This window comes from Phaethon aethereus, assembly GCF_964289735.1.
Source record: "Phaethon aethereus genome assembly, chromosome: 29".
NCBI lineage: Eukaryota > Metazoa > Chordata > Aves > Phaethontiformes > Phaethontidae > Phaethon > Phaethon aethereus.
This window is the reverse complement of record NC_138605.1, coordinates 1404839-1432111: the sequence shown is the minus strand read 5'-3', so window position 1 is coordinate 1432111 and position 27273 is coordinate 1404839. Positions and strand designations below refer to the sequence as shown.

General features: G+C 56.7%; 1 protein-coding gene across 3 annotated transcripts; it reads right to left on the bottom strand.

Annotated features, from left to right (window-relative positions):
- Positions 1–9191: 9191 nt before the first annotated feature.
- Positions 9192–26758, bottom strand: TFCP2 (transcription factor CP2; the record flags this gene model as incomplete). 3 transcript variants are annotated; one of them, XM_082011925.1, is made up of 15 exons in its annotated part: positions 26485–26758; positions 20189–20340; positions 19473–19549; positions 18930–19035; positions 18607–18713; positions 17785–17937; positions 15352–15462; positions 14457–14545; positions 13870–13948; positions 13312–13405; positions 12585–12675; positions 11499–11605; positions 10054–10196; positions 9360–9411; positions 9192–9229 (listed from the first exon to the last, which is right to left on the bottom strand). In XM_082011925.1, exons 1-15 carry the CDS (start codon positions 26604–26606, stop codon positions 9192–9194), a joined length of 1521 nt encoding a protein of 506 aa, XP_081868051.1. In that variant the 5' UTR covers positions 26607–26758. The 3 variants fall into 3 exon arrangements, with proteins under 3 accessions (XP_081868051.1, XP_081868052.1, XP_081868053.1); XM_082011926.1 differs by having other exon boundaries at positions 13900–13948; XM_082011927.1 differs by lacking the exon at positions 17785–17937 and having other exon boundaries at positions 13900–13948.
- Between the last annotated feature and the right edge of the window lie 515 nt (positions 26759–27273).

The following is a 27273-nucleotide window of genomic DNA, read 5'->3' as shown; positions in this document are numbered from 1 at the left end:
GCTTAATCCTGTTAAAGGGGGAAAAAAGCAGCCGTTGAAGCAGCGCAAGCGCCGGCCCAGTTAAGGAGCCGATTTAACGCCGCCGATCCCGTGCGCCAGCCGAGGGGACAAGCGGAGGCAGAAAACGTCCGCTCAAGCGTCGCTGCCCCGCCGAGCCCGGCACCACGACCCCAACACCCCCCCCCCCCCCATATTTTACCACCTCCATCGCCCCAAAACGGCCCCGTCTCCGTGCCCAGGAGATCCCTGGCCGCGCTCCCGTGGGTGCTGCCCGCACGGCGATGCTCGTGGCGGCGGCTCAGCCAAGCCCCGTCCGCGGCTCCGGGGGTCTCCGATCATCAAGGCCGGGCTGGGCTGCCGTCTTCGTCGCCCTCGTTTTGGGAAGGAGGGAATTAATGAGGAGAGCCTCTGCGATTTCTCCCGGTCCCTCCAAAGCCAAGTTTCAAAATATCATTTAAAAACCCCTCTCCCTCGGGCGCTTACGGCGAGGAAAAGCAGCGACGGCGTCCGGCTGGACACCCCCACCTGCAGCATCACGCGGCGGCCGGCGACGGAGACCGGACCCTTCCCCGGCTGGATCCAGCGGGAGACGATTCATATTTAATCACGTTTCTTATAAAAAAAATCGACTCGCTGCCTTCAGGGGGCTCCGAAATCGCCCCGGAGCTGGGGGAAAAGAAGCCGAAGGCGGCAAGGTGGGCGCCCACCCCGGGGTGCCGCCTCGAGGGACGGCTGGGGCCGAGGACGGCGCGCCGGGCGGCTGGAAAACGAAGCCTTCGTCGCGTTGCGCCACGCTGGAAGCTCCCTGCCCGCGCGAGCATCCTCCTCCTCCTCCGTCAGCGTGGCCGAAGCTGCCCCGCCGTGCGATGCAAAGGCCAATTTAAATCACTTATTAGCTCAAATTACCCTTTTTTTGAAATTATAAACGCCCACTTTTGAAAATAGCCGGGGCGCAGACGCGAGCCTGGCAGCGCAGAAGCCCCCGAGACCCAGCACGGGGCTGGGGGCTGCGTGGCCCGAGGAGACCCTCGTCCTCGTGCTGGATTTCGTTCCGCAGCGGGACGAGGATTTAGCCCAGAGGTCGGGGTCTGGCTTAAGCGAAGGTTTAAGGAGGGAAGGGGGCAAAGAGCCGGCGGCGTCCCTACGGCAGGGATACTCGTCCCGGACTCATCCCCCAGGGAAAGCCTCTCCTCCTCCCTCCTCGCCTCCCGACTCCAAGGCACAGCCAGGGAAAAAAAAATAGTGTTTTATTATGATAAAAATCTATTACCGACAGCGGCAAGAGTCAGAATGGGGGGAAAAAATTAAAATAAACCATTTGCGGGTTTTGTTCGGTTTTTAACTGGAGATAAAGCCCCGAGGAGGGGATTTGGGACATGGAAAGAGAAAACTTGACTCAAATACTGTGAGGAAGGGGCCATGCGACCCCCATTCCCCTTCTTCCCGCTGTTAAAGCGCACTGGAAGGAGCTCAACTGAAAACGTTAATTTTTTTTTTCCACGTCAGCCGTTGCTGGAATTGCCTTTGGGAGCAGGGAGGGACTCGGGAGAGAGACGCGACTTGTGTAATCACGGATGCAAAGAGCCTCCCGAGGCAGGGCCGGTCCAGCCACGACGCTCCAGGGTCTGAAAGGCTCGTTTGCCGACGCCAACGGATCCCGCCGCCCTCGGTCCAGGCCCTGCTAACGATTTGCGTTTCGCCTCCCGTGACTCCGGCATCGCCTCTCGATGAGCCTCGATCCACGTCGGGTGCGCTGCCCGGCTGCTCCTCCACCGCGGCTTGTCCCGGCGGAGACCGAAACAGCCATTCCGGAGCGGTGAGCGGTTCGATTTCCAGATATCCAGAATAATCTGTAATTCCCAGGTGGGGACCCTTGGAATATCCTGTGGATTTTGTGATGGCTCCCAAAAATCACTCACGGATCAAGGGCTCCGGGACCCAGATTTCCTCCTCGTATTTACTCCCCTCTAGAACCTGCTTTAACCACATCCCTCGAGCACCAGTTTTTGGGGGGACGCCGGCTGAAATAAGTTTCCCATAAAAAGCAAGAGCCAAAAGCGGATCCTGACAAAGCTTCCCGGGGTCTTGAGGGATCAGAGGTGTCAAATACAGGGACACGGGATTATTTCAGTGGCCGATGAGGAGCGAGGATGGGAATGAAGTACAAGGAGGAAGAAAATAAATATATATATATATACACATACACAGGGAGAGACCCCCGGGCTACGCAGCAGCCCGCCGGGCATCGGAGAAGCATCCCAACCCCGCCCTGGGTGTATTTAAGACGGGATTGTGGCACGCAGGATAAAACCCGAAAAATGTAATTGAGGAATAACCGAAGGAGCCCATTTTATCCCGCCGCAGCGCTCGGCGTCTCTCGGGAAGGCGACGCCGGAGCGCGAAGGCAGAGCCGGCGGCTGGAAGGAGCCAGGCTGCGATTTCGTGTTCCCCCCCCGGCTCCGGAGATGAGGACGGCTCTCGGCAGCGATTTCAAGGGGAAAAGGTCTCACCCCCCCCAGGTGAAACCCACCCAAAAAGGGGCTTCCCCTCCGGCGGGCGCCCCCAGCTCGGCTCTCTCCCTCGTTACCAATTATGCAGCAGGATTAGCGCTGCCGGGGATGACACGGCAGCATCGCTGCGGAGCACCGCGCCGTGACGTCGGGGGGGAGCGCGCCGAGGTGCCGAGCACCCTCCCTCCCCGCCAGCCCCGAAAGCAACCACGGCCCCGTAGCTTTGCGGTCGCGCGGAATAAAAAAAACCCGTCGGTGCCCCCCGGTAAGCGGAAAAGCAGCTGCCGCCATCGCCCCCAACCCCCCCGGGGCGCGCGGCAAAGCCCCGACCCCAGCGGCGACGGGGACGAGCGGCGTTTATGGCCGAGGGAAAGCAAACAGAAAGCCGCAGAGAAGCCGAAGCCTCGCTCCGCGCTTCCTCCGAAGAGCAGATGAAGCAGCTCACCTCCTCAAGGACGGCCGGCGGGACGGGGAGCCCCTGCGGCACCCCCCGGGGCGGCAGAAGGGCTTTGGTTTAGGTCCGGCGCCGCTCGGGAAGGGTCCGGCGCCGCTCAAGCACGCGGCCAGACGCGGCGGAGCACGTAAACCCCCCTCCAAGGGGGTAAAATATTAAGCTCACGCTGGAGAATTGCTGCAGAATTAAACCGGGAGCCGGCAGAAACGGTTGGATCCAGGGGCACCTCCACCTGCTTGACACCCGGCACGGAGCACACCGCTCCCGGCCCGTGGGCCGGCAAATCCAGGCGTTATCCCGGGGCAGGAATGAGGGTAGAAACTCGTGTCGATGAGCCCAGAAACAAGACTAAATAATTTCCACCCCGGGGAAGGGACGGCTGCTTGGCCACCGTGAAGAGTTCGGCTCGTTTGCAAATTAGGCGTCAGAGGCTTTCCCAAAGGATTCGGCCGCCGGCCTCCGCAGCCGGAAGGCTGATGGATTTGCTGGGCTGCGTTTCAGGGACGCTGCGGCCAGTCGGCACGCCGGAGATCCGAGTTCAGCCTGGGTCGGCCCTTACACCACCAGGACTTCGGCGAGCGACCGGCTTCGGGTTTTTATGGCAGAAAATTTGGTTTCTTCTTCCATGCTGCCGCTAACGAACGCAGCTAACGAGTAAATCTAGGCTACAGCTCCCCCGACTCAAGCGCTGCCGGCGCTGGAGCCTGCGCTTTTATGCAACCGGCATCACAATCAGCAGCGATGGGTCCGGTGTGTCCTAGAGCCCCGAATCGCCCCCGTGTGCCGGCTGAAGGTGGGCAGCTCTTCCCTCGCCACTGCCCGACCTCCTGGGGACGGGCAGGCGGGTGCTATGGAAAAGGCTGGTCCCCAAAAAGCCCCACGTGGTCCCTTTGCTCGTCGTCAGAATTAAGCCATAAAAGCGGCTCTGCCCCACATCGCACGTGGTGGCTCCACAGAAGACCTTGATCCAAAGACCTGGAAGGTGAGGGAGACCCTGAAGGTGAGGAGGGCACTGGGAGACCTCGAAAGCGAGGGAGACCATGAAGGTGAGGGAGACCACGCAGGTGAGGGCATGGGAGACCCCAGGAGCAAGGGCGACCCCAAAAGCAAGGGCAACCATGAAGGTGAGGAAGACCTCGAAGGTGAGGGCACAGCAGACCGTGAAGGCAAGGGAGACCCTGAAGGCGAGGACAATGGCAGACCTCAAAAGCAAGGGAGACCATGAAGGTGAGGGCGTAGGAGACCACAAAGGTGAGGAAGACCTCGAAGGCGAGGGCAGCAGAACATCACTGTGGTTGTCCTGCTGGTCCAGCTCCTCCCGAGGGCGAGCGTGGGGCTGCTGAGCCGAACGCTGGCTCCTGGACGCTCTTCTCACCCGGGTGAGAGGGGCAAGAACTCAGGTGCCGGCTGACACGAGCTCCTGGGCTCGCGCCGGGCAGCGGCCAAGGTCGGCTGGAGGCCGCCGGTCCCGGCCACCACGCCACGAGGGGACCGCGGAGCACGCGGGACCCCGGGCCGTCGGGGCCGGCCCCGCTCCCGCGCAGACCTCGGGCTCGCACCGCACCAGCCCCGCGGAGGGTGGCGGTCACAGCGCAGCGAGGAACCTTCTTGGCCGCTGGCTGGTGGAGGTCCCAGCGTCACCCACCGGGGCGGGGGGCATCGCCCCAGCCCCCTCCTCACCCCCGGACACCTGCGATGGGGCGGCCGCGCCCCGCAACGACCCCTCCCCACCTGGGGGACACCAGCCCAGGACCCCCACGACGGCTCTTCCTCCAGGCCGAGGTGTCCCGCCATCATCACCAGCTCCTTCCCACTGCGCTGCGGGGGGTCCCGCCGCTACGGGGCTTCTCGGGGACCCCGGTAACGCCCCCCCCAACCCTGCCACCACACCAACATGGCCCCCACCTACAAGGTCCCCCCGCATCCTCCATAGGTCCCTAGAGGACAAAGCAGCTATAAGGGCACCCTGCGTCCTCCATAGGACCCTCAGTCCCCCCCCATATCCCTCATAGCCCCCCCCCAGCTACAGGAGAGGGGCGAGCCCGGGCCACAAGGGCCCCCCACATCCACTACAGAGCCCCCCAAATATAAGGGTGCCTCACAGCCCTTGCAGGCCCCAAAACAACAGAGCCTCAGCTGCAAAGGCACCCTATATCCCCTATAGGCCCGCAGCTGTAAGGGTCCCCCACATCCTCTATAGGTACCCACAGCCCCTAGGCCCCGCACATCCTTTATAGGCCCCTAGCTGGAAAAGGTCCCCCATCCCCTATAGGCCCCAGCTGTAAGGGTCTCCCATATCCCCTATAGGTGCTCCAGCTGGAAGGGGGCCCCTATGCCCTATAGGCCCCTGCATCCTCTGTAGTCCCCCCCTCCTTGCAGGCAGAAAAGGCCCACACATCCCCTATAGGGTCCCCAGCTATAAGGGCCCCCAACATCCTCTATAGCTCTCACCAGCTGGAAAAAGCACCCACTCTCCTATAGGCCCCCCAAGCCCCTATAGGTGCCTGCGTCCTCTATCTGCCCCCCAGCTGGACGAGGGCCCCCCATCCCCTATAGGCCCCTACATCCTATATAGGTCCCCCCAGCTGGAAAAAGGCCCCCATATCTCCTATCGGCCCCTGCATCCCCCATATGCCCCCCAGCCAGAAAAGACACCCCCCCGCCCCCTATAGGCCCCCAGCTGCAAGAGGGGGAGCCGTAAGGCCCCCCGCCCCTATAAGCCCCGCAGCCGTTGGGGCCCCTCTCCCCTATAGGCCCCCAGCTGCCACAGAAGGGAGAGGCCGCCCCCCCCATCCCCTATAAACCCCCCAGCCCGCCGGGCGGGGCGGGGCAGCGAGCCGGGACCCCCCCCCCCCCCCACTCACCGGGTCCCCACGGGCGGGGCGGGGCCGGGCGGGGCGGGGGCGGCTCCCGGGGGCGGCTGGGCGCGCGCTGGGGCTGCGGCCGCGCGGACCCGCCCCGCCGCCGCTCGCCGACAACAATGGGGCCGCCGGCGCTGCACCGCCCCTTATATACCCCGCGTCACGTGACGGACACGCCCCCGCGTCCCCGCCACCGCCCGCGCCGCGGGGCAGGCTGGGAAAGCGAGTGCGCCGCCCGGAACGGGAGGTGCGGCCGTGGGGCACGCCGGGAAATGTAGTGCGGAAGTGAGGCCGGGCTGTCTCGGCTCGCCCTGGCCTGGAGCGGTGCCCCCTCGCCCCCAGCTCAAGGCCCTGGGGGGCTTCAGACCCTGCAGGGCTGAGGGGGGGCCTGAAGAGGATGGGGGGGCAGGGGGAGCACCCCAAACCCGCTACCGGGGGCCCGGGGAGTTGCAGGCCGCAGCCCCGGGCACTGCGGAAGCTGGAGGAGAGGCGGCAGCCGAAAGCAGCCCGGCCGCGGCGTCTAGACAAGAGATTAGCGAGGCTGGAACCAGCAGGAAGAGGCCAAAAGCGCCTTATTTTAGCAATAAGGGAGCAGCTGCAGCTCCGAGGGCGGGGAGGACACAGAAAGCCCTGCTTGTGGGTACGGGGCAGGGGTCAGCCATGGCCTGTCGTCAGCCCTCCCGGCTCCCGACCCCCCAGGAGGGCAGCAAGGCCCCCGTTCTGCCCCAGGCTCCCACCACAAGGCTCACCAGGGCTGCAGGGCCCAAGGAGAGGGACCGGCTCCGCGGGTGGCTCCCCGCTTCAGCTTCTCCCCCCTCCACGAGACGCTCGCACTCACCACGGCTCAGCAGCCCCTCCAACACGCTCCTCCCGAGGAGAGCTCAGCGAGCGGCCGCAGCGCTTCGCCACTGGATTATGGCTTAGCTGAGTTATTAACTAATAAGCAGGTCAAGTTATAGGATTAAAAAATCCTTTTCATTCTCCCCACTCCGACCCCTTTGTCTCCCGCCTTGTTTCCAGCCAGCAACTGCAGCTGGAGGAAGGACTGGCCCGTTGCTACGCTGTACATATGGGGGCTTTCATTCTCTGCCCTGAGCCACCATGTGCGACAAGTCACTTTGCCGGCATTTTCCTCATCCAACAGATTAAAGTCAGCCACCCGCACCCAGCAACATCAGTACAAAATGTTTACTGAGCCCACATCACTACTGCACAGGTCCATCGCACTTCTTGCATACTACTGGAAAAAAATGATTAAAATATGCATATTCCCAAGTACCGGAGGCACCAAAACACGTACAAAAGGCAAGAGGCCGAACACGAGTCCCTCCACCCACAGAGCTGGCAGTCCGGCGAAAAGCGAGGAAAATTATTGATTTTTTTAAGGACTTTTCTTGGCATCTTTACCCCCAACTGATTCACAAGGCTTTGGCGGCTCAGGGCGTGCTCAACAGCTCTGGTGCAGGGTTAGAGAAAGGAGCTGTCTCAAAGCCAGGTGAGGAGACCAAGTGGCTGCCTCCTCCCTGCTGAAATTACCAGCCAGAGGCTTTGGTCGCCCCGAGTTCATGCGGTGCTGGGTGAATAAGCCCAAGTGGAGAGGATCCTGGACACCCACTGCCAGCACTCAGCGATGACTGTTCCCAGGATTAACCTCTGGATCCTCTGGTTCCTCACCAATGCCAACGCTACCCTGCCTTGGATGCAGCTGGGACGCGATTTTGGGGGATGAGGGGGAGCCGCTGCAGTCCTGAACAACCATTTCGGGGAGCTGCTGACCTATGTCCCGTCTCCGGCACCGGAGTGAGCGCGCACAGAGCAGCCACACGTGATGGGGACGCTACAGGGCCCTTTGCACCAGGACAGTCACAAGCGGTGGCCGCGGGAGCTTAGCCAGCGCAAAGCAAAGGATGGGAAGGGTTTGGCCAGGACTGAACCAGCTCTAATTTGCATTGAGTATTTTGATTGCATCTCCGAGAAGACAGCTGGCCGAGGAAGAGTGGAACAGAATCTTTATGCCTTACAAACACAGAAGAGCAACTGGTATTTTAGCAGCAAGGACGTTGCTGTCATGATTGTCGCATCCACCAGTGCCTTCACTCACCTCACGGGCCCTCCCCGGCCTGAGCCAGGACCTACATCACCTGCCGTGGGCTGGATCTCGTCACAGCCTTATTTAAAAATAAGAGCCCTGCTTTACATTGTATTTTTCTCCCCTTTTTTTGGCTCAAAACATCCTCAGGTAGTGCCAATGGTTAGAGGCAAGTGTTGCCCCAGGCACCTCAGTCTCTACTGGGGGATCCTACGGATGGAGAATAGGATCCATCACCTGCACGGCCAGGCAGATCCTTCACCCTGGAGATTTCACTGTCCTGGAAACCTGCACAGAGGCACTTTTGTCACCATCAAGTCCAACAGCTTTCAATAAGCCTCTGAACTCGCCGTCCACCACCTCCTTCGTGCACGCAGGGCTACACCAACGCAGGGGCAGCTACGAGGCCGGGCAGGGGACGCAGGAGCAGAAAATGAGGCAGGAGGTAGACATTGCTCAAAATGTTCAGCAGAGAGAGATTAAATCTTTTTTTCTCCCCAAAACATGCAGAAAAGAATCCCACAGACCAAGCTAGTTAGCTATTTCTTTATCCAACTCGGCTTCACTCCATGTTTTGCTCCAGCTTTATACAAGTAAATCTGTATATAACGTTCCTGATGACCTTACACTCGCAAGGGAAGAAGGATGGCACCACAACCGCACCTGCACACACAGAGCCAACGCCATTTTCGGGGTGGGTAGAGAGGAGAAAAACGAAGTCACCACCTTTGTCTAACAGACGCGTTGTAATATTAAATGAAAGCTTAACAAAAATCTTTTAAGAAAATCCCTCCCAGCCCTAGCCTACCACTCCATCAGCACAGTACATAGCGTGTTTGAGACCTGCTCAGCTCAGCACGTGCCTGAGGGCCAGTTGGCTTTGTTGGGCCAGTTTAGCTCATGCTCTCTCACCAGTCTGCAAGTACCACAGGAGCTGATGCCTCTCAGAAAAGCAGAGCATGCCTGCCGTAGAAAAAGCCCTCACGCAGGTCTTAGGTCCCAGGCAAATTTCTACTGAGAGTTACACGAGAGTGCGACCTGGTAACTTCAAGCCTCAGAGCTCCAGCAATTAAGCAGCACGTCACCATCAACGGCTGTTTAGATGCCGTCAGAGCAAGGAGGTCCCCTGCAGGAAAGACAGCCGAGTAACGAACAGCTCGGGGTCTTTCCAGAGGGTGCCCAGGAGTTCCCAGATCTCTGCTCGTGTCCTCGTGCTGGAAGTGAAGGGTCTTCATGCGCGATGAGAGGATCGCGGGTGCTCTTCATCCCGTCCCCTCCTATTTTAAGATGATGTGGTAGCTATCATTGGTTTCAGCTGCAAAAGAAGCAGAGCTCATCAGCCACCCGCAACAGCGAAGGAATCCGCTGGTCAAGCGGATCCAACACAAGAGCTCCCCAAGAAGTACGGAAGGGACATCCAAGTCGGAGCCCGGGCATTTACACACCTTTCATGGTGTCCAGAACGAAACAGGATTCGTCTTGGAAGTTCTGTATCATCTGAAAGAAGCCGCAAAAGCCAGCTTAGCCTGAGGCTGTATTTAAACAAAGCAGAAGAGTTTCACAGCCCTAAGTGAAGGCTTTGCGTTCCGCCATTCAGCGATGGGCAGAGTACCGAAAGGGCTAGAAGCTGCTCGGGCAGGAGCTTAGTGCTCTGGGAGGTAGGAAAGGCACCAGCCATAAATATTTATTCCTTCCTCCAGCTCTCCAGAGCGGAAGGTTCTGAACCAGCAAACCGAGAGAGAGACCATCGGATTCTGGGATGCAGGTCTGAAAGCAAAGTCCTCCCAGAGCAATTCCCCTCCCTGTTTCTATGGCAAAACTAGAAGAAACCCAAGCATGAAGGTGCGCACGCAGCCCGGACTAGCTCTGGGAGAGCTGTTCATGCCTTATAAACCTCATGGGTTTAAGTGAGGTGCCCCTGGCAGCACAGCAGCATCCCTAGACCTCAGTGATTAGCTCCCAAGCCGTTGGAAACCAGAGGTGACTGCACAGGGCCCTTCCTGAAGGCCTGCCCACGGGACCCGTTCCCTGGGGTCCCGCACAACCTCCACAGTGGAGCTCAGAGCACAATCAGACACGAACCAGCTGAAGCAACCCAGTGCAAGAGGTAAAAAATAAGGAGCACGCAGAGGCTGTTACCTCGTCACTGATCAGCACATGTATCCCCGTTGGACCTTGCTTGTAAATCTGGCTGATCTGCTGGGAAGAGATGCTGAAGAGCTGGGCCAGCTTTTCCGTCAGCTCCACCGCCGTCAGTTCCTCCAGATAAATAGCGTGGTACACTGCAAGGAGAAGAACTATTATAGCTGGACGCCAAGCACAGCTCCCATGTCTACCCCGTAGGTGCAGGGAGGGTTTAGCTAGTGCCACGCATGCTAGCCTAGGGAGCGGATGCTTAGAGGAGCGTCGCAAACAGGCTGCTCTCTGCCCAGGAACATCACAGCCCTGTTGGGAAGGGACTCTGCGCAGCCCATCAACTTTTCAGCAGGTTAAACACCCGCTCTGCTGCGCCCGACTCACGCAGCTATCATCTTTCCAAGCCCAAGCTGCTAAATCTACACGCGACTGCAGCGTGTCTCTGCTGTCTGCTCTTGCTACGTGGCTGCAGCCGTACCCTAAGCTGCATCAGCATCAGCTCCACAGTAACCTGGCTGTCATCAATGTCCTGCAATGCTTGCTCTGCATTTATGCAGTCCTTGCCCCAAAAAGCTTCTCTTTCGACTAGCATCAGCCGAACAACTTTTTGGACTGTTCCTGGCGATTTTCAATCCCAGCAGGAAAGGAAACACCGCCCTAGCACCTCCCCAGAGCCTCCCCTGTTGCCCCACTCCCACGAGGCAGGTCTCTGGGGGGAAGCGAGAAGATCCGAATTGGAGCAGGGCAAGGAAAGGACAAGCTGTTTGCTTTTGCACTTGCTGCTCCAATCACGGAGGTGGATAAACCGGCGCCTGGCTGCTCCGCAAATGTAGGTCACTCATTGTTGTCTGGGCAATGCTGGATTCTCGCAGGAGCTATCATTTGTCAGTATAGAGCAGGCAACATGCCGACAGTCAGATTCTGCAGCCACCCAATTGGTGGGCAAGGAGAAAAATCAGCTGGGTAGGACCAGGGCAAGTAAAAAGGGTTCGCTGCGATCTTTTGGCACCCTTACCAAAGGAAAGCGTGTGCAACCCCTCGGTTTGGGTACAGAGTCTGCATTAGGTTGCAGGTGAGCTCACACGTGAGCTCGCTGCCTCTTTGCAGCAAAGGGACAAGGATGACAGCAGCCAACACAAGGCATAGCAGCTGAAAACAAAAGCCACAGACCATCTTCAAGCTGCTGTATGGGCTCAGTGGGCTCTGGTAACACAAGCAGCCCTGGCTGCAAGAGGGGCTTTTTGCCAGCCCAAAATCCATGGGGCAATGGCGTGGGGACAAGGGGATGAAAGGCAACTGGAGCTGAGCACCCGTGGGCAGCAGCAGTGGGGCTGGAAACAGCCCCCACTGCATTTCTATTTGCTGAACCCCCAGCCGTTACCTTCCCCCTCGCCCTGTCAGCAGCAACCCAAGCCCACGTGCCCCCAGCCAGGCTTCAAAGCCCTTACCAAAAAAAGTACTGGTTACTGTGTCCCCGTCCTCGTGTTTCTGCTGGAGGTCCCTCAGCTGCTGGGACTCCTGACACACGTAGATGGTCAGTCTGGGCCGCACCATCCTATGGGCAGAGCAGTCAGCGAACACCATCAGATTTGCTCAAGGACACCTCTAGTTTCCAACACGTTGCCAGAGCTCTTCCCTCCCCAGTATCCTCAGAAGGAAAAGATGAGATCTATGAACTCATCTTGAAGCAAAACCATCGTGGTCCTCCCCACCTTGTTGGTGCAACAAAGGTTTTTCAGAGAAGGGGACGAAGTCGGCAAGGGGACGTGGTACCAACTGGCTACGAAGCAGCTAACTTGGACATTCCGCTTCTGAGGACAGAGCGGCCACGGGTCAGACCAAGCTCTGCTGGTTAACACGCACGCTCCTTGTTCAGAGTCTCATTTTGCAGTGCAAAAGCCGACAGCGTCTCCCGCCCTCCGTGCCCTTCTCCCCAGCACAGCGCGACCACGTTCCCCCGCTACCTCCTGGCCATCGGAGGCAGTACATTAACCCTCTGGAATGCTTCCCACCCGCACAGCTCTCGCTGCCCCGTATCAGAAACATGTGCCGATGCCTCCCCAGACCTTCCCTCCGGGATACAGCCCACCCTGTGCCCTGCGCCTCTCCCCTGGGCTGCAGCAGCGCCTTCTGAAATGCTTCAGCTCAGACGGGAGGTCAGTTAAACACCAGTCCCTGCTTCTTCAGGGCGAGGTGCAAAGGAATATTCCCTTCCTGCGAAGGAAATTCCACTGAGAGGCTGTTCAGAGGGCGGAGGAAACAAGTACTCTATCGGCAGGACTTTCTGGCTTGTGGCTTGGTTCTTTGACACTCAAAGAGTAAGATAATTTCTAATGCTTCTCTCCCACGTGGATTTTCTTCCCAGATTGTCTCTGGAGCAGTTACCCTGCTGGCTAAGTTATCAAATTTGACTGAAAGAGGTTCAGGAAGGTTAATGAAACTCTGTTCTCTCTAATAGCAAGAGCCAAGCAAACAGGCTAAAACAAATACAATTTACCTTCCATCCACAACCAGCTTTTAAGCAAACAACATACCGTCCTTTTAACGCGTTGAAGAGCCTGATGCCATCCGCAGGGCCGCAGATCTGGATAACGTCTTCTCGGGTCAGCTTCAGTAAGTCTGCACCTACAGTTTTAAAAACCAAAAGGAGAGAAAAGTCACACAATCCAGCCCGAAGTGTCTGGGATGGGGGGACTCCGGGCATCGCAGCTGCGCTGGCTTCCCCTCCTCCCGCTCACAGAGCTCACCCTATTCCCAAATTGCTTCTGCCTTCTGCTAACAACCTCCCCCTTGCTTCCCCCAGAAAGACTCTCGTAAGATTTTTTCCCAGACTGCTTTTGCAAGAGGGGGTTTTGGTACAAGCCTGCATCCCGTATTATCATTTACGGCTGCTATCCAGCGCCTCGGTAACCCTGGAGGCCGTATTGCCAGGGAAGGAGAGGAAAATAAATACGAAGCATTTCTTTACACACAGTGCTTTCCCTCAGATCAGCATTTCTCAGTCTGTTTTAAGACTGGGGGGTGCTGCAAGCTCCTGGAAGAGAAACCACCCCAGCCCCCATTATTTTGCCAGTTGAGAGCGAGGTGAGAAACGAGAAACGCAGCTTTCAGGAAGCCAAGTTTTATTGTTACAAAAAAAACCCCGTTTTTTAAAATCTCATATATTTGCAACGGTAACACAAAGACAGCCTCAGGAGCAAGAGGAGGCAGAGTGACTTGGCACAGAGAAGGGGCAGACATGGAGGGAATGTCAAAACCTACCTGAGAAGTTTCTGAAAAGCCGAGAAAAAGTGGAGAAGCGGTTTCGGTGCAGCCACTGCTGGGCCTCCTGGGGTGTGCTGGTGGGCAAGAGGTTCTGCAACGTAGGAAAAGAAGGGTCACAGCCTCAGAGGTGACGTGGAAGCATTTCCACTGAGGAATGCGCACAGGTCAGCTCAGTCAGTGTTTATCATCACCATCTTAAATCAAGACCCTAGTGATCCAGGCTCACAGCTCACAGACAATAAAGGTTGCAGCCTGGACAGGTTTTGATTTAAAAGGCTTCAGAGGGACAGAGAAAGAGGAAGGAAGCAAAGCAAAAAGCACAGTGAAGATCAAGGCAATAAGTAAAGGTCACAGTGAGCTACAAAAAGCTTGCTCACAGCTCCACATCGCTGTACTGGACATTTTTCAGCCCGTCACCTCTTTTTCCAACTAGGAGTCAAAAAGAAGTTATAACTCCCCAAAGAGCAGTCCCTTCCCCAGAAAACTACAGCCACCCACAACCGCGCCCCCGCTCCCTCCCCAAATCCCCTTTTCTGACCTGTGCACCATCCTTACCACAAGCATAAGCTCTGAGGTGTGACTTACATCTGCGATCGGAGGGGGTGGCTCGGGCTGATGGTTCGGCGAGCCATTGCTAGGTTGGGGAAAAGAGCCAGACAGAGCAAAACACGAGGTTAAGCATCGCTCTTCCCCTTCCGGCACGGGATCCCGGCAGGCAGCAACCACCACCCTCCAAGTCCCATAGCCGAGACCACTGAAACACAGGGACAGACAACTACGTGGCTGCGGCAACACCATCACTGTTGCAGTGCGGTACTTTGCAAGAACGAACAGCTTACGCCGGAGCATTAAGGCAACGGGGAAAGAGCGAAGCAGGCTGGAAGCTGTACTGCTGATCAAATGCATACAGGCTTCTCGTGCAAGGGCTGAGCTTTGCTGCAGCCAGGAAAGGTAGCTTTCAAAAAGCTTCAAGGGCTTTAATTTGATTTTCCCCCACCGACACAGCCTCTTAGGCTGCTTCCAGCCCCGTGCGCCTTGGAATCAGGCCCTTCCTTTCGCTAGCGATCACCGCCAGCGCAGACACATCAATCTCTCGCGCAAGGCAGAGATCGATAGCCAGCCAGCCTCTTCTCCGGACTTACCCTTCGCCAATGGAAAAACTGCTGTGGGAACTGTTGAAGCCGGGGGATGGCGTGTTATTGACGTACGTTATCTCTGGCCAGGGAGAACACTAGAAAGGAAAACCCAGCAGAGTCACAGGGTTGCTTTGAACAAGCACGCGCATCTGCTCCGGTCAGCACAGGTTAACAGCTATTTGCCGACCGACAACCGACTACGAAACAGAATTCAAGAGTGGAATTCAAGAATAAAGTAGGGGATTAAAAGAAGCCATGCCAATTCACTGCAGCTGGTCACAAAGCTCAGATTTAGCGATTCTTAACCTCAAAAGGCCAAAAGTCACAAAATTCAAATGCAGGGAGATCTAGGATCTAAACCATTGCTCTGGCGCTGGGCTGACACACATGGCGCCCGCCAGCCTGGGCGCCTCTGGGCAGCAAGCCACGCAGCGCATCGTGCCTGCATCGGGCACTGCCGCGCATCCCCGAATTCATCCGGGGCAGGACGAGGGCTCCCTCCCCAGGGCTGTTCGGCACCGTCCCCTCAGACGATCGCATTTTAATAGACCTACACTTTCCACTACCACGGGGAGGAAACAATGGCGTTTTCTGCCAGCTCACAACCTCGGTGGCCAGTTGCCACATGGGCAAAACGAAGCTTGCAGGGAGAAGTAAAAATCTTTTATTAGATGATCTATCATAGTGCGGAAAAATCCATCATGTTTCCAAGCCCTTTTTCGGGTCTAGTAAGAAACACCTCCTCTGCCTACAAACTTTATCTTGCTTTTGTCTTGCAGCTATTAACAGCTTGGCCAAACATTTCACAGCAGAACAGCCAGTTCCTTGCCACCTGCGAGCGAGGCAAGCCAGGTTTCGTTAAAACAACGATGCCAACCACTGCATGAAAAGAGCACCCCACCTCTGTGAGTATCGTAGTTTCATAGGAAGGCTGGTATTTCTCTTTCTCATGAGGTGTACGCTTCTCCATCTTTTCCCTGTCTGTCTTCTGCTTCCGATCAGCTCCTTTGGGCTGGAAAGGAGATATTCCTGTTAGAACAGAAGCATGGCAAGGGCAGCAGCAGGCGGCTGGATGGATGTACAAGAAATGTAAGAATGAGAAAAGGTGACTCACCCACTTGTTGCTTTACAGAGGGAAAAGGAAAAGGGCTGGCACTATCTGCACAGAGAATTAACTACGGTGACAGCACTGGTTCTGTAACAACCCCAATACCCTGATCTACCCACACCCCTAAAGTGGGGTCCAGAACATCTGAACAAGGAGGTGAAACATTTTTCTAAAGAAATTTCTCCCGACAGCGTATGTTGGCTGTAAGGGGCCAAAGGCCAGTTTCTGGTGTCACATATCTGAGCTGTGTCTTCTGCACCTTCACCAACCACGTTGAGAGGCGGCATTTCAGTGGCACAAACTGCACCAGAACATGAAAGCGCTCAGTTATGTCCTTGCTTTTGCCAGAACCTTGAAAAACCGTGCACTTTCTCACACGCAAGATTAAGATGATTTTACTTGTTGCCTTTATCAAATGCCCACAGCCCTGGAAAAAGCAGCAAGAGAGTGCCGTTGTAACCACCACAGCTATCCCGGTGCTCCCCTTGGCAGAATCATGAAGAAATTCCCTTAAAACTTGGCTGCGCACGGTCTCTGCCTGCACTCATAAGCAAAAGGAATTTGGCCTTGGTGGACCAACACAGTTGCGTGCCAACACACGGATGCCTCCCGAGTGGATGAGTGCACCCATGGTACCAGTAGGGAAGCTTTAGGACTGTGAATACAGCAGGGTACCACAGCCCTCCCGCTCCCCCAGGCTCCAAATCTCCAAATCTCTTTTCCTCTGGACAGCAAAGCTGAGACCTGAACAAGCTACCACCACGTTCTGAGCTGGGCGAGGAGGTGCTGCTTAGCTGTGACTTGATTAGGCAGTTTCTGCCATGAAAATCTAATGGTTGCTCTTATCCTACCATGGTCGGTGCTGCTGCTTCTGGCAGCTAGAAAGGATCTGTACTCCAGGCACTGACGAGCCTGGGTAAGGGGCCCTCAGCAGCTGTTTTGAAAGCACCGAAATGCTCCCAGCTCTGGGGGGCAGAGGGGAGAAAGGCAAGAGCAGGGCACGAGCCTGAATCACGTTAACCCACAAAGGACACGCTGCAGCGAACAGATCTCACGCAGGCACAGGGAAACACGCACAGTGTTGAGTCTGCTGCCCAAACAGCAGCCCTGACCCCAGGAGAGCAGCTGCGTCAGACGAGCAGGAGATAAAGCTGAGACCATCAGAGCTCATCTTCTGCAAGGGAGACTGTGCCCTGAAGCCACAGCTTCACTGCTTTGAGTTTTCCTGGTTCAAGGTCAGAGACAAAAAAAACCCAATCCAAGCCCCATGCCCTGGCACAAAACGCTGAAGCTCAGTAGAAATGCAGCGCCAGATGCCTCGCAATCTCACTATCCTCCGGGTGCTTTTGTCCAGCCTTTTACCCCCAACTCCACAGCCATCCGCTCAGGCTGTTTGCATCGAGATGGCAGCCAGAGCTGAAACAAGCCCTAACAAATCACACCCCTGCCTTCAAAACGTTATAATCCGAACGGGCAAAAGGGAAGAGAGGGAAGGGGAAAGATGCCAAGTCAAGAGCAGCGGGGCACGCTGCCCAATATCCCGCAGCAGCTTCATGGCAGAACTGCAAAGCAGCGCAGGCGCCCGGCCAGGCGACGGACCCCGCTGCGTGCCAAGTGCCCCTAAAGGGAGAAGGACAGAGGAGCCACGGACAAGATTTCGCGTGGTGTTACAGGGAGGATGGGGTAACGGAGGCGACCTCAGCGTACCAGACAGCGTGGGCACGGCGTGTCCCTGCTTATTCCCTGCGGAGCCACCCCCGCGACACGGCACCTGGCCACTTCTTGGCCACCCACATCACCGTGCTGCTGCGGCTGCCACTGCCCGGTCGTGGCTTTGGGTTTCTGCAAACCGTTTCGCAACAGGGACCAGACACCTGCGCCACTGGAGAGGCAGGATCCAGACGGACCATCAGCAACAGGTAGTAATAAAGTGAGGAGCTTGCACACACACTAGAGCTCCTTGGAGGATCTCCCAAGCTGATAAGACTAGACGTGGGAGGTTTCAGGCAGAGGCAACAACCACCCACATTCTCCCTGTACGTTGTTCTTGGCTTACTTGTTTTGTAGCCTCAATGGCAATGCAAGACCAGAAGGACCGAGAGGCCCTTTTGCTGGCAAGCTCAGCCACTGCCCTGCACCTTGACATTCGCTGGGGCTGCAGCGTGAATCGGGGCTGACTCCCAGTTTGTTTCCTGGTGTGGAAACGCCACCAACGGGCTGAGGTACCTTGAAGACCTTGATCTGGCAGCTGGCAGAATGCAGATGCTCCGTGTACTCGCCGTTCTCATTCTCCTTAAATGTGTCTATCTGGACCCGAAAAGGTACTCCCTTCTCTCCTCCATGCTTCCGCATGGTGAACTCCGTGCTGATACAGTGAACCTGGGGGAAGGCAAGGCATCCGGTGGTCAGTAATCCTGCCGTGTGCGACTGACCACAAAACTTCCCATTCCCCTCGTGGGAGCCAGGACAGTGCTCACGTGAAGAGCTGCCTGGGGAGAAGGGCGAAATACAGAGCTGGGATGGGATCACATCAAGCACCCCCAGCATTAAGGAGTTAAGGGGATGCTACAGCAGAGGTGGAGCCACATTTCTTCCAACAAGTTTTGCAACCTCTCAACGTTACAAGCAAGCTCCGGATCAGCCTCCACGCGCTGCAGACCGTTTATTTTAGGTGGGAGGGCCAGATTTACAAGAGGTATTTTAGGTTTAGGCAGCTGTTGACATGTGCAAAAGCATCTAAGCAAGATGGAAACCCAAATCACAAAACCAGCAGGACCTAAGCCACCACAAAAATGTGTCAAAACTTATTGGTGGTCAACTGTGCCCATGCCTTGCTAACACATGAACTGCTACTCTCGTGCATCGCTTGAGGCAGGAGGCAGGGTGTATTTTAGTTGACATCCTTCTACCACTGTAACATCTGGCTGCTATTTCACTGCTCTGAGTGAAAAAGAATAAAAATAAAAGCACCTTCTTCCCCATTGGAAAACTTATTTTTACCCCTAGACACCTGTCACAACAGGAGTTTCCTCACTTCTTCTCTTTTACCTGGATAAACACCGAAGTTCTCTTTGAAGGATCCCATAGAAACTCCACTGTGTTGAGCTGGGTTGGGTTTGCTCTAGGGTCAATGATGCCCACGGACATTGGGATATCTGCAGGGGCACACATGGAGAACAAGCTGCAGTTTGTAGGAGAAGGAAGAGATTCACGGGAAGGGAACGTAGGGAAGAACCAACAACGTCTCTCAAAGCGCAGAATCGTGACAGCACTTTGTCCCTTAACGTCAAGGGACCAGGAGCCCAGCTGGAGGCACTTCAGGCACCCACATCTCCTCCAGCCCCAGCCAAGGTGCTGGCACGGGGACTCACCTATGTCCAGTATCCTGTCCCCAGGCCTGTTCCACCGCCAGCCCTCCAGCTGCTGATGCTCCGTGTACTGCAGCCGCCGGTCATGAAACACCACCCGGAAAATGCTCTAGAGGGGAGAAACAGTCAGTGCCTGGAGCTGCCCCGGGAAACGTGACATTTCTTGCGGGGCATTTCCCAGTGCGAGAAAAAGGGCAGAGAGGGGAGCAGAGGATCCTGAAGGCTTCATGAAGATGCCAAAGCAATAAAAGCAAGCTCAGACAGACTCTTGAGACAGAAGCATGAAGGTGGCAGCTTATCCTTCCCAAAACTAAAGCCATCACTTCTGGCTCAAGCCCAGGCCCCGTGAGACTGACTGGGCACCACCAGCCAGGCTGGGCTCAACAAGGTGGGAGAAAGGGAAAAGAAACTCCCAACCAAGCCAGACCTATCCCACACATGCTGTCACAGAGGCTGCTGCAGGAACGCAGGACAAGACCTCGCTGGCTGCTCCCTACGGCATGGGATGGCCCCAGCTGGACACGCGTACCCGTGCTCTCCGCCTACCTTTACCAGTTTCCCATTTATCTCGGGCAGCTCCCCAATTTTCCTGTTGTCCAGCATCCGGATTTCATAGGACTGCCCTGAGGGGCAAAAAAGACAAGGGCACCTCGTGGTTAGTTGGGGATGGACCTTCGCTGCTGCCCCTCCTCTGGCATTTCGACATTGTCTTCTGCCACACTGGACATGCCGCTTGACCTTGCCATGTTTTAGTGCAGGGTCATACAAGCACGAGCCATCAGAGCCACAGCTGTAATGTCCCTCTCCAGGAACAGAATCCTCCCCCTTCCTGCAGCAGTACTTTCCAGGAATTACCCTCATTAACCCAAGGCCAAGGACAGGGAAGAAATCGATTACACAAGCTTGAGCTGGCTTTGGTCGCCAACCCTGATCTTCCAGTTCTACTTGAAAGCCGCGGGTACAGCTTGAACCTGTAAAACACACCCGCTGCAGAGCACCCCAGCGCTGGTACACCAGTTAACCACCTTACATCGCGCAGATTTTAATTAGGTTAAATCCTACAGGTGGTTCATGCCACCGCCGTAAGCAGAGGGCAGGCAGCAAGGCAAAGGAGCTGGCGCTTCCAAACAGGAGCAATCTGGAGTTTACTAATCGAGGAACTTTCCATTCCCAAGGGGAAATTTCCAAAGGCAGAATTTTATTTTTTTAGGGTGTTTACACGAGGCACATGCGGCCTGCGCAGGGCACGGGGCTTCTCTCACCTTGGTTGAGATAGGTGAGCGTTTCGTCGTGGAGCTTGACGGCGGGGGAAGTGGCGGCACACAGCACGTACTGAAAAGGCAGAATTTTGTTCTCGTTTTCGGGAGGCAAACTCGATTCTTCCTGCTTGAAGATGGGCAGGGCAAGGACGTCACTGCGAAGAGATTTGTCAGACAGATTCATTTCAGCTTTGGCTACAGAGAGATGATGTGTTTGGTATTTAATTCCTCCTCCTAGAAGGAGCTTTGAGCTTTTTTTTTTTCATTAAAAAAGCACATACCCTGACATCTCTCTGCAGAACTGCAAAGGAGCATTAAAGCAGACTGAGTAGCCTGAGGACTTGACACTCTTGCTAAAGCTTTGTCCGAGTTAGCCTCCATACCCACCCAAACCCCACGCATTTCTTGCTTCAAAGCTGAGAGACAACAGAGTTTGTGTTTCAAACTGAACCCCAACTCCCCTGGCAGCACGACTCCTGCACCACTTGTGCGTCAGCGCAGAGCTGCTGCAAAGACAGACACACAGAATGACATACGTGTTGCACCGATAAACGCCCGTCCTCTTCCTCACAGAACTGGCCTGCTCATCTCTGCCAGCAAACCGGCCGCTAACCCTTTCCCCAGCTCCAAGCAGAGTGGCCAGGAGCTCGTGTGCCCTCCAGGAGAGGTTTGGCAGGAATTTGAAGTCTTGCTCAGGTCAAGGTTGCCAATTTTTTTGCCATGTGCTTGTAAAAGCCAATTTTTTTTTTGCTCTGTGCTTATAAAAGCTCTCCAAGGCCCCAGCGAACCAGAGTGTCAGGCAAAGCGAAGGCAGAGACCTCAGGGCACGTGGGACAGGGGGGACGCATGGTCGGAGCGCCAAACCCTCCCTCCCGCAACCGTAACCTGCTGCACGACACACACAAACATCTCGGTGGAGCAAACCCTGCAGGCTCCGACACGGAAAGGGCCCGTCCAAAACGAAGGCGGCAAAAGGTGGAACTCCAGCTTTCCCCAAACCCATCAACAAGCCCCCAGACTCGAGAGCCCTTTTGCTGGGCTGACACAACCAGCCAGCCCTGACCCAAGCCGAGGGCTCGGGGTGCCCACAGAGGTCAGAAGACGCTGCGCATCACTGGCGGCACTGGGTTCCCACGCCACGGGACGTGGGAGAAACCAGACCCAGGTTTCTGGACAACCGCAGGCACCTCTTTTACACCTTAGAGGTCTGCCTCTTGCCGAAAGCCGCCACGACTCGGGAGGAACTGCCCTGGGGAGCCGTCAGGATGGCTTCACCACAAACCATTAACCCGCAACAGCCCAGGCACCTTTCTGGCTATCGGGTTATACGGGATGAGTTACACGGGAGCTCCACACCGTGCCAGAGCAGCACGGAGCTGCTCCAGCTGGCACCAGCTTGGGCTCTTCACCCTCTGGATGCTGTCACGCCGCTCTCGGCGCTGGCTGGGAAAAGCGAGGCTGCCAAAGCCCCATGCTACCAACTTCTCCCAGGTGAAGGCTGTCTCCAGGTCTTCGCGATTACGCGAAAAGCTTGCTGTCTCCACTCCCCTCCGATCACAGACACTTTTCCATACCCAAAAGGCCGCTGGGCAACAAGAACTTGCTGAATAATGTCAATTTAAAAACCATCAGCGATATCCCTGAGCCTATGGACACACATTTAACAGAAATTGTTTCAGAAGCTGACTCTCAGCAGTTGTTTTGAGCCACAACAATGGCCAAGAGTGATTACTCCATAGCGCATAAACCAGAACATGCTCCCACCCATCCACACGAGCAGAGCCCGGAGCAAAAGCAGAGCGTGGGCAAACACGCTTGAGCACGGCCGCGACCGCAGAGCTGCGGATCAGCTACCGGGGCCACCCAGCACCATCCCAACACCCCCGGTGAAACACGGTGTGGGGACAGAGCTATTCGGGTCCCTTCGAAGGGCAGTAGCGAAGCGCTAAGCCCCGCTGAAGAGCCGGGTTGCCTTCCCCTGCCGTTACAGGCTCCTAGGCTTTGGATACTCGTGGGTGTGCAAGGAAGAAAGAGTTCAATCAGCATTTTTTTCCCTTTAGTTGAACATTAAAAACCTTTCCCAAGGAAAAACTGGACTTGTCTGGCCAAATACCAGCTCCCACCCTAACAGGGCTTTAACCCTTTGGTCTCCAGAGACCAAATTATCCACCAGCGCTGTTCAAGGAACACCTATCACTGCTGCCCAAACCCGAGCGGGAGAGCCACATCCCAACTTATCAGACATTACACAGAGCCGCGCGGGTGCTCCGGTCTCGGCACTGACGATGCATCAAGGCGCATGTACACAATTAGGCAAATCACACAAGCCGGAGGATGAACTTCCCTGCAGCTCCATCTCATTAGCAGAGGAACAGCATTTCCTCCCGCAGGAGGATTTCTCGCCCGAGCATGCTGCCAAGACAGGACAAAGCACGGATCTTACCAATCCCCGTTAGAAAGCACAAGGCGTGAGGAGAGCGAAGACCAGCACCAAGCCGCTGCGCCCAGACAGACGGGGAAATTAATTTAAAGGCTATGCCCTGCACAAATTCTCCCGGCAGCTGGAGGAGCGCAGGATGCACTTCTCCTGCACGCATGAGCGCTCATTTTCCTCGCAAGCTTTGACACGGCAGTGCTTCAATCCCATTTCTGCAGCCTCGGGAGACCCCGGGTTTTGCTTTCTTTTGCTTTGCCTCGCACAAAAACAGTCAGGGTGAGAAAGAGGCAAAGCTCGACTGACCTCGCCGCTCGGAGAGCCAGCACATCGCCGTCATCCCGGCTTTCGCTCACTTTTCCCCTGCACGCGAAGCTCTCACGCGATGCTGGATCCACGCTACGCAGCACAGTGCTCTGCTGTAATATCACAAGCTGCTTTTTCAGGGCTCCAGGAGCTCCACACAGCCACTACGACCACTTGGATGCCTGCTAAGAGGAGCGGCAGAGCCGTCCCTGCAAAACCTCCCCAAATCCAGCCTCTAGACTTGTGTTCGCCAAGACCCTGCATAACCACAACCCAAATCCACATTTTATTGTGAGCTGCAAAAGGGGAAAAAAAAACTTAGCGTAGTCACATCCCTGTATTTCTGGAACAAGAATTAATCAGGAATAATCATCAAGCAAACGATGGTTTGCTTTTGCAAGCAGCTATTGGGGAAGCAGAGTTGCTTTTGGTGCAACCCTGCGTGCACGGACAGGTTGGTAGAGCATTGCCGCGACAGCCCTGCCTGCGGGGAGCGATCCTTCGCCATCGCAACGGCCGCGGGTTTTGCCAAGAGCCCCTCAGTTGGGACCTCCGGTCGTTCAGATGCCGTTACTTGTCTGTGCTATAGGACCCAGGTAACAGGGTCAGCTTTATGCATCGCAGGGCGCAATAGAAAATTAACTATTTCTAGAGACAACGTGGTTATAAAACAGCAAGGGAAAGCTCGGCAGCTCCTGGGCCTGGCGTCTTCGTGGCATCTCCAGGGGAAGGACAACCTCAGCCACCTGCAAACGGCAGCAAAACGCCGCAGCCACGGCCGTGACCTGCGAGGCGATTCGCAGCGGTACAGAAAGCACTTTGTTAATTTGCCTCCCTGCTAGTCCCACCCTGCCATTGCCCACCAAGTTCAAGAACAGACATTTTGTGGGTTGTCTGGGGAGAGCCAGGAAGCTCTGAGTCCTGCAGGTACCAACGTCCCACGAGCAGCCCCTTGCGACATCCCCGCGATGCCCAGCGTGGCCAAACCGAGCACCCGTCAGCAGATTTTTCTTTAGACAAACCCATGCACGGTCCTGCCTGCTCCAAAGGCACCTGGAGAAGTTCCTGCAACGCCTGAGGACACGCCTCCCTTTAAAAAAAAGCAGTATTTCACTGTGCAATTTAACATGCTTTTAGGGAAAGACACTTCACTTAAGGCCTTTGGTTCTGGGGTGGGAGAGAATCTCCTGGAAAAGAGGGAAAAAAATAATTACAGAAAAACTCTGCGGATGGAAGCATTCCGTCAATGCCCCATTATCACCTCCAAAGACACCCCCGCTCTCCTAAAAACCTAATTCCAGGGAACAACAGTAACACCAAGAATTCAGGCTCGTTAACAAACGCAAAGCACAATCCTACCATGCAACTCAAATGAGAAAAAGCTCCCAGCCGAGCAACAACCCTCATCTCCAGCCACCACCTACCAGCGCTCGTTCCCAAGGTAATAACGTGCCTCTTCCATAGGGAGAGGGGATGAAAGCGGAAAACCCCCACGGGGCAAGCACAGAAAAGCCAGAAACACGCTCAAAACCCAAGGTGCCTGTTGAAACCTTTCCCTGCTTCCCACGACATGGAGAGAAAATGTCAGATGTCAGGACAGGAAGGTCGGCGCGCTCACCTACGGGGGCACATGCTCTATTTATGGGCAGCACAGGTCAAGAAAAGCCTCTGAAAAAGAGTCAGGTTTCAGACGGCCGAGCGAGCCCCGCAGAGAGCGCAGCTCGGCAGCAGGTCGGGCTCAGAGCAGCAGCACAGCCACCAACACGGAGCTCAAAGCCCTTTCGCACCGGTAATACCAGCGTGGAAAAGCTTTGCAACCGGTTTGGTGCACGGTACGGGGACGTGCAGAGCCATGGCCTCGGGAAACCTCGGCTTAAACCTCCGGTGCTGAAAGTCGGTGCCCGGCTGGGTCAGCTGTGGTAGGTAAAGGATGTAAACGCTTTAAGCTCGCAACTGCAAGATTTCCTCGTGCAATTAAAACTTCGATGCACGGCCAGCGGGTTGGTGTTGCTATTGCCGGGAGAGGTGACGGATGCGTTCCCTCTGAGTTCGCACACCTTTGGGACTTCGGGGTTTTTTTCCCCAAGCACTCCAATTAAACAAACCCCAAAGGTCATGACAGATCCTAAAGGCGGTCAGGGGTAACTTTGGGAAGGTGCTGGCTCTCCTCGTCCCTGGAAGGAAGGAGAGGGAGGCTGGATGAGAAGAGCTGCTCTTCCACCTCCCCTGGAAAAGGGCAGGGGCTGGAAGTTGCTTTCCAGCCTGTTTTACCATAAGCAATCACCCGACGGGTCATTTTTAGTTTTGACTTTTACCATTTCCAATTGCAGCACCCTCAGAAAGCCCCAGTTTTGCGTCAAGGTGTCCTCTTGCGCATCCTCCTCCTGGACGGTTTAACCTCAGTCCCAACCTCCAAACCTTTCTTTGCCACCTGCCTGTGTGCCCAGCTCCTGCCTTGGGTCTGCGGAGAGGAATTCATCTCGTCCTCCCTCCTCGCTTCCAGCCGGGGGGGCTCCCAGGATGAAAACAAGCACAACAGAAGTCCCATTTGAACTAATAAAGCTCTCACCCCAAATTACACCACAGCAGCACTCTTGCAGGTGGCCTCGGATCTGCACCGGCCCAAGATGGAGCCAATTAATCACGGACGGCGGCAGGGAGGCGCGTGGCCGCTCGCAGACCGACTTGGCAGACCCCGTCCAGCCCAACACCTCGTCCACGGGCTGTGCTTCCCCGGTATAACACACTCAGCCAGAAACGAGGCGTTACCGGGTCTTCAACAGCGAGTACGATGCGGTGCTTTGGCCCCACGGCTGTAGGGACGCTCAGACGAGCGGCTGGATGCCAGAGTCGGGATCGGGAGGGCAGAGCGGCGAAGCAAGCTGGGACCCATCTCTGGGGCACAGGCCACATACTTGTGCGATATGGTTTGAGCGTCCAACACTACAGGGTCCCGATCCCCATTGCCGCACTCATGCACAGGGCGTTTTGACGCCATGGGGTCCTGCTCCTTGCCTTTGATCCCGGTTTAACTCAGAGTCAGAAGGACAGAGCTGGCCTGACCCAAAAAACCCACACTGGTGTTCCTCCGGGAGCGTAATTATTTAGGGCAAAGTACCGCTCCTGGGGCAATTACTGTACACTGCATAAAACCAAAGCAACCAGCCAGCGGAGGAGAAGCGTGGGACTAGCGCTGGACGATTTCGCTGCCATTTGAGGACATCAAGAGGCCAAAGACGACAAGCGGCACAGGGGCTGCGCACCCCCATGCCCTCAGCGCATCCACTCTCCGAAACGGCTGCCCAGCAAGTCCCCAAATCCCTGAGCGGCAGATGGGCTCTTTGCAACCACGACCCCATCCCAACTTCAAGCAGCCACCACCACGTCCTAGGGTTGGTGCCAGAGCCTGAACCGTCCCCCGGCGTGACGTTAGCAGCTTGATCCCCCACCTTTAGGAGCATTTTGGGGCTCTTCAGCCCACCCCGAGCCCCGCAGGGCAGCCAGCCCTTCTCCCAGGTGCAGGATGGACCCTATAAGGGGGCCGGAGCAGCCCACCTACCTCATGCTGTAGGCCCCAGCGCCCAGCTCCTGGCCGATGCCCGACAGGCTGGCGTCGAAGTCCTGCACCAGCCCGGACTCGATCACCTCATCCGCCAGCGGCAGCTTCAGAGCCCAGGCCATCCTCACCCACAGGCACGGGGCGCAAGCCCCGGGCGAGGGGGCCGCGTCCCCCGTGGGGGAGGGCAGCGGGGGGCTCCTCGGCGGGCGCCCCGGTGCGTCACCCCGCTCAGCGCAGAGGTAAGCGCGCTCCCCGAGGGGGCTCAGTCGCGCCCCCCTCCTCTCCTGGGGGCACCGAGCCCCCCCACGTCCCTTGGGACACCGTCTCCTGGGGTGACCCACCTGGGGACCCCCAAGCCCACAGCCACCCCCCCAGGCTGTTGCACTCCCCCGACCCCTTCAGACCCCCTTCTGAGGGGCTCCAAACCCCCCAAGGCCTGCAGATGCCCCCGAGGGGGCCTCACCCTCCGGGGACCCCCAAACCCCTCAGCCCTCCTCCCAAGGGACTGCACCCCCGGCGGACCCCGCGCCGTACCGACCCCACCGAGGGGCTGCACCCCCGGAGGACACCGCACCCCACCCCACCACGCCCTACAGCCCCCCCTCCAAAGCCCTGCAACCCCCCAAGGAGCTGCCCCCCTGCGGGGACCCTCCAGGCCCTGCCGCACCCCAAGGGGCCGCCCTGGCCCCAGACCCCCCTCAGAGGCCAAAGCCCCGCAGGGGCTGCCCGCGGCTGCCTCCAAGGCCCCGCGTTGCCCCCAGAGCCGCCTTCCCGAGCGGCTGCACCCCC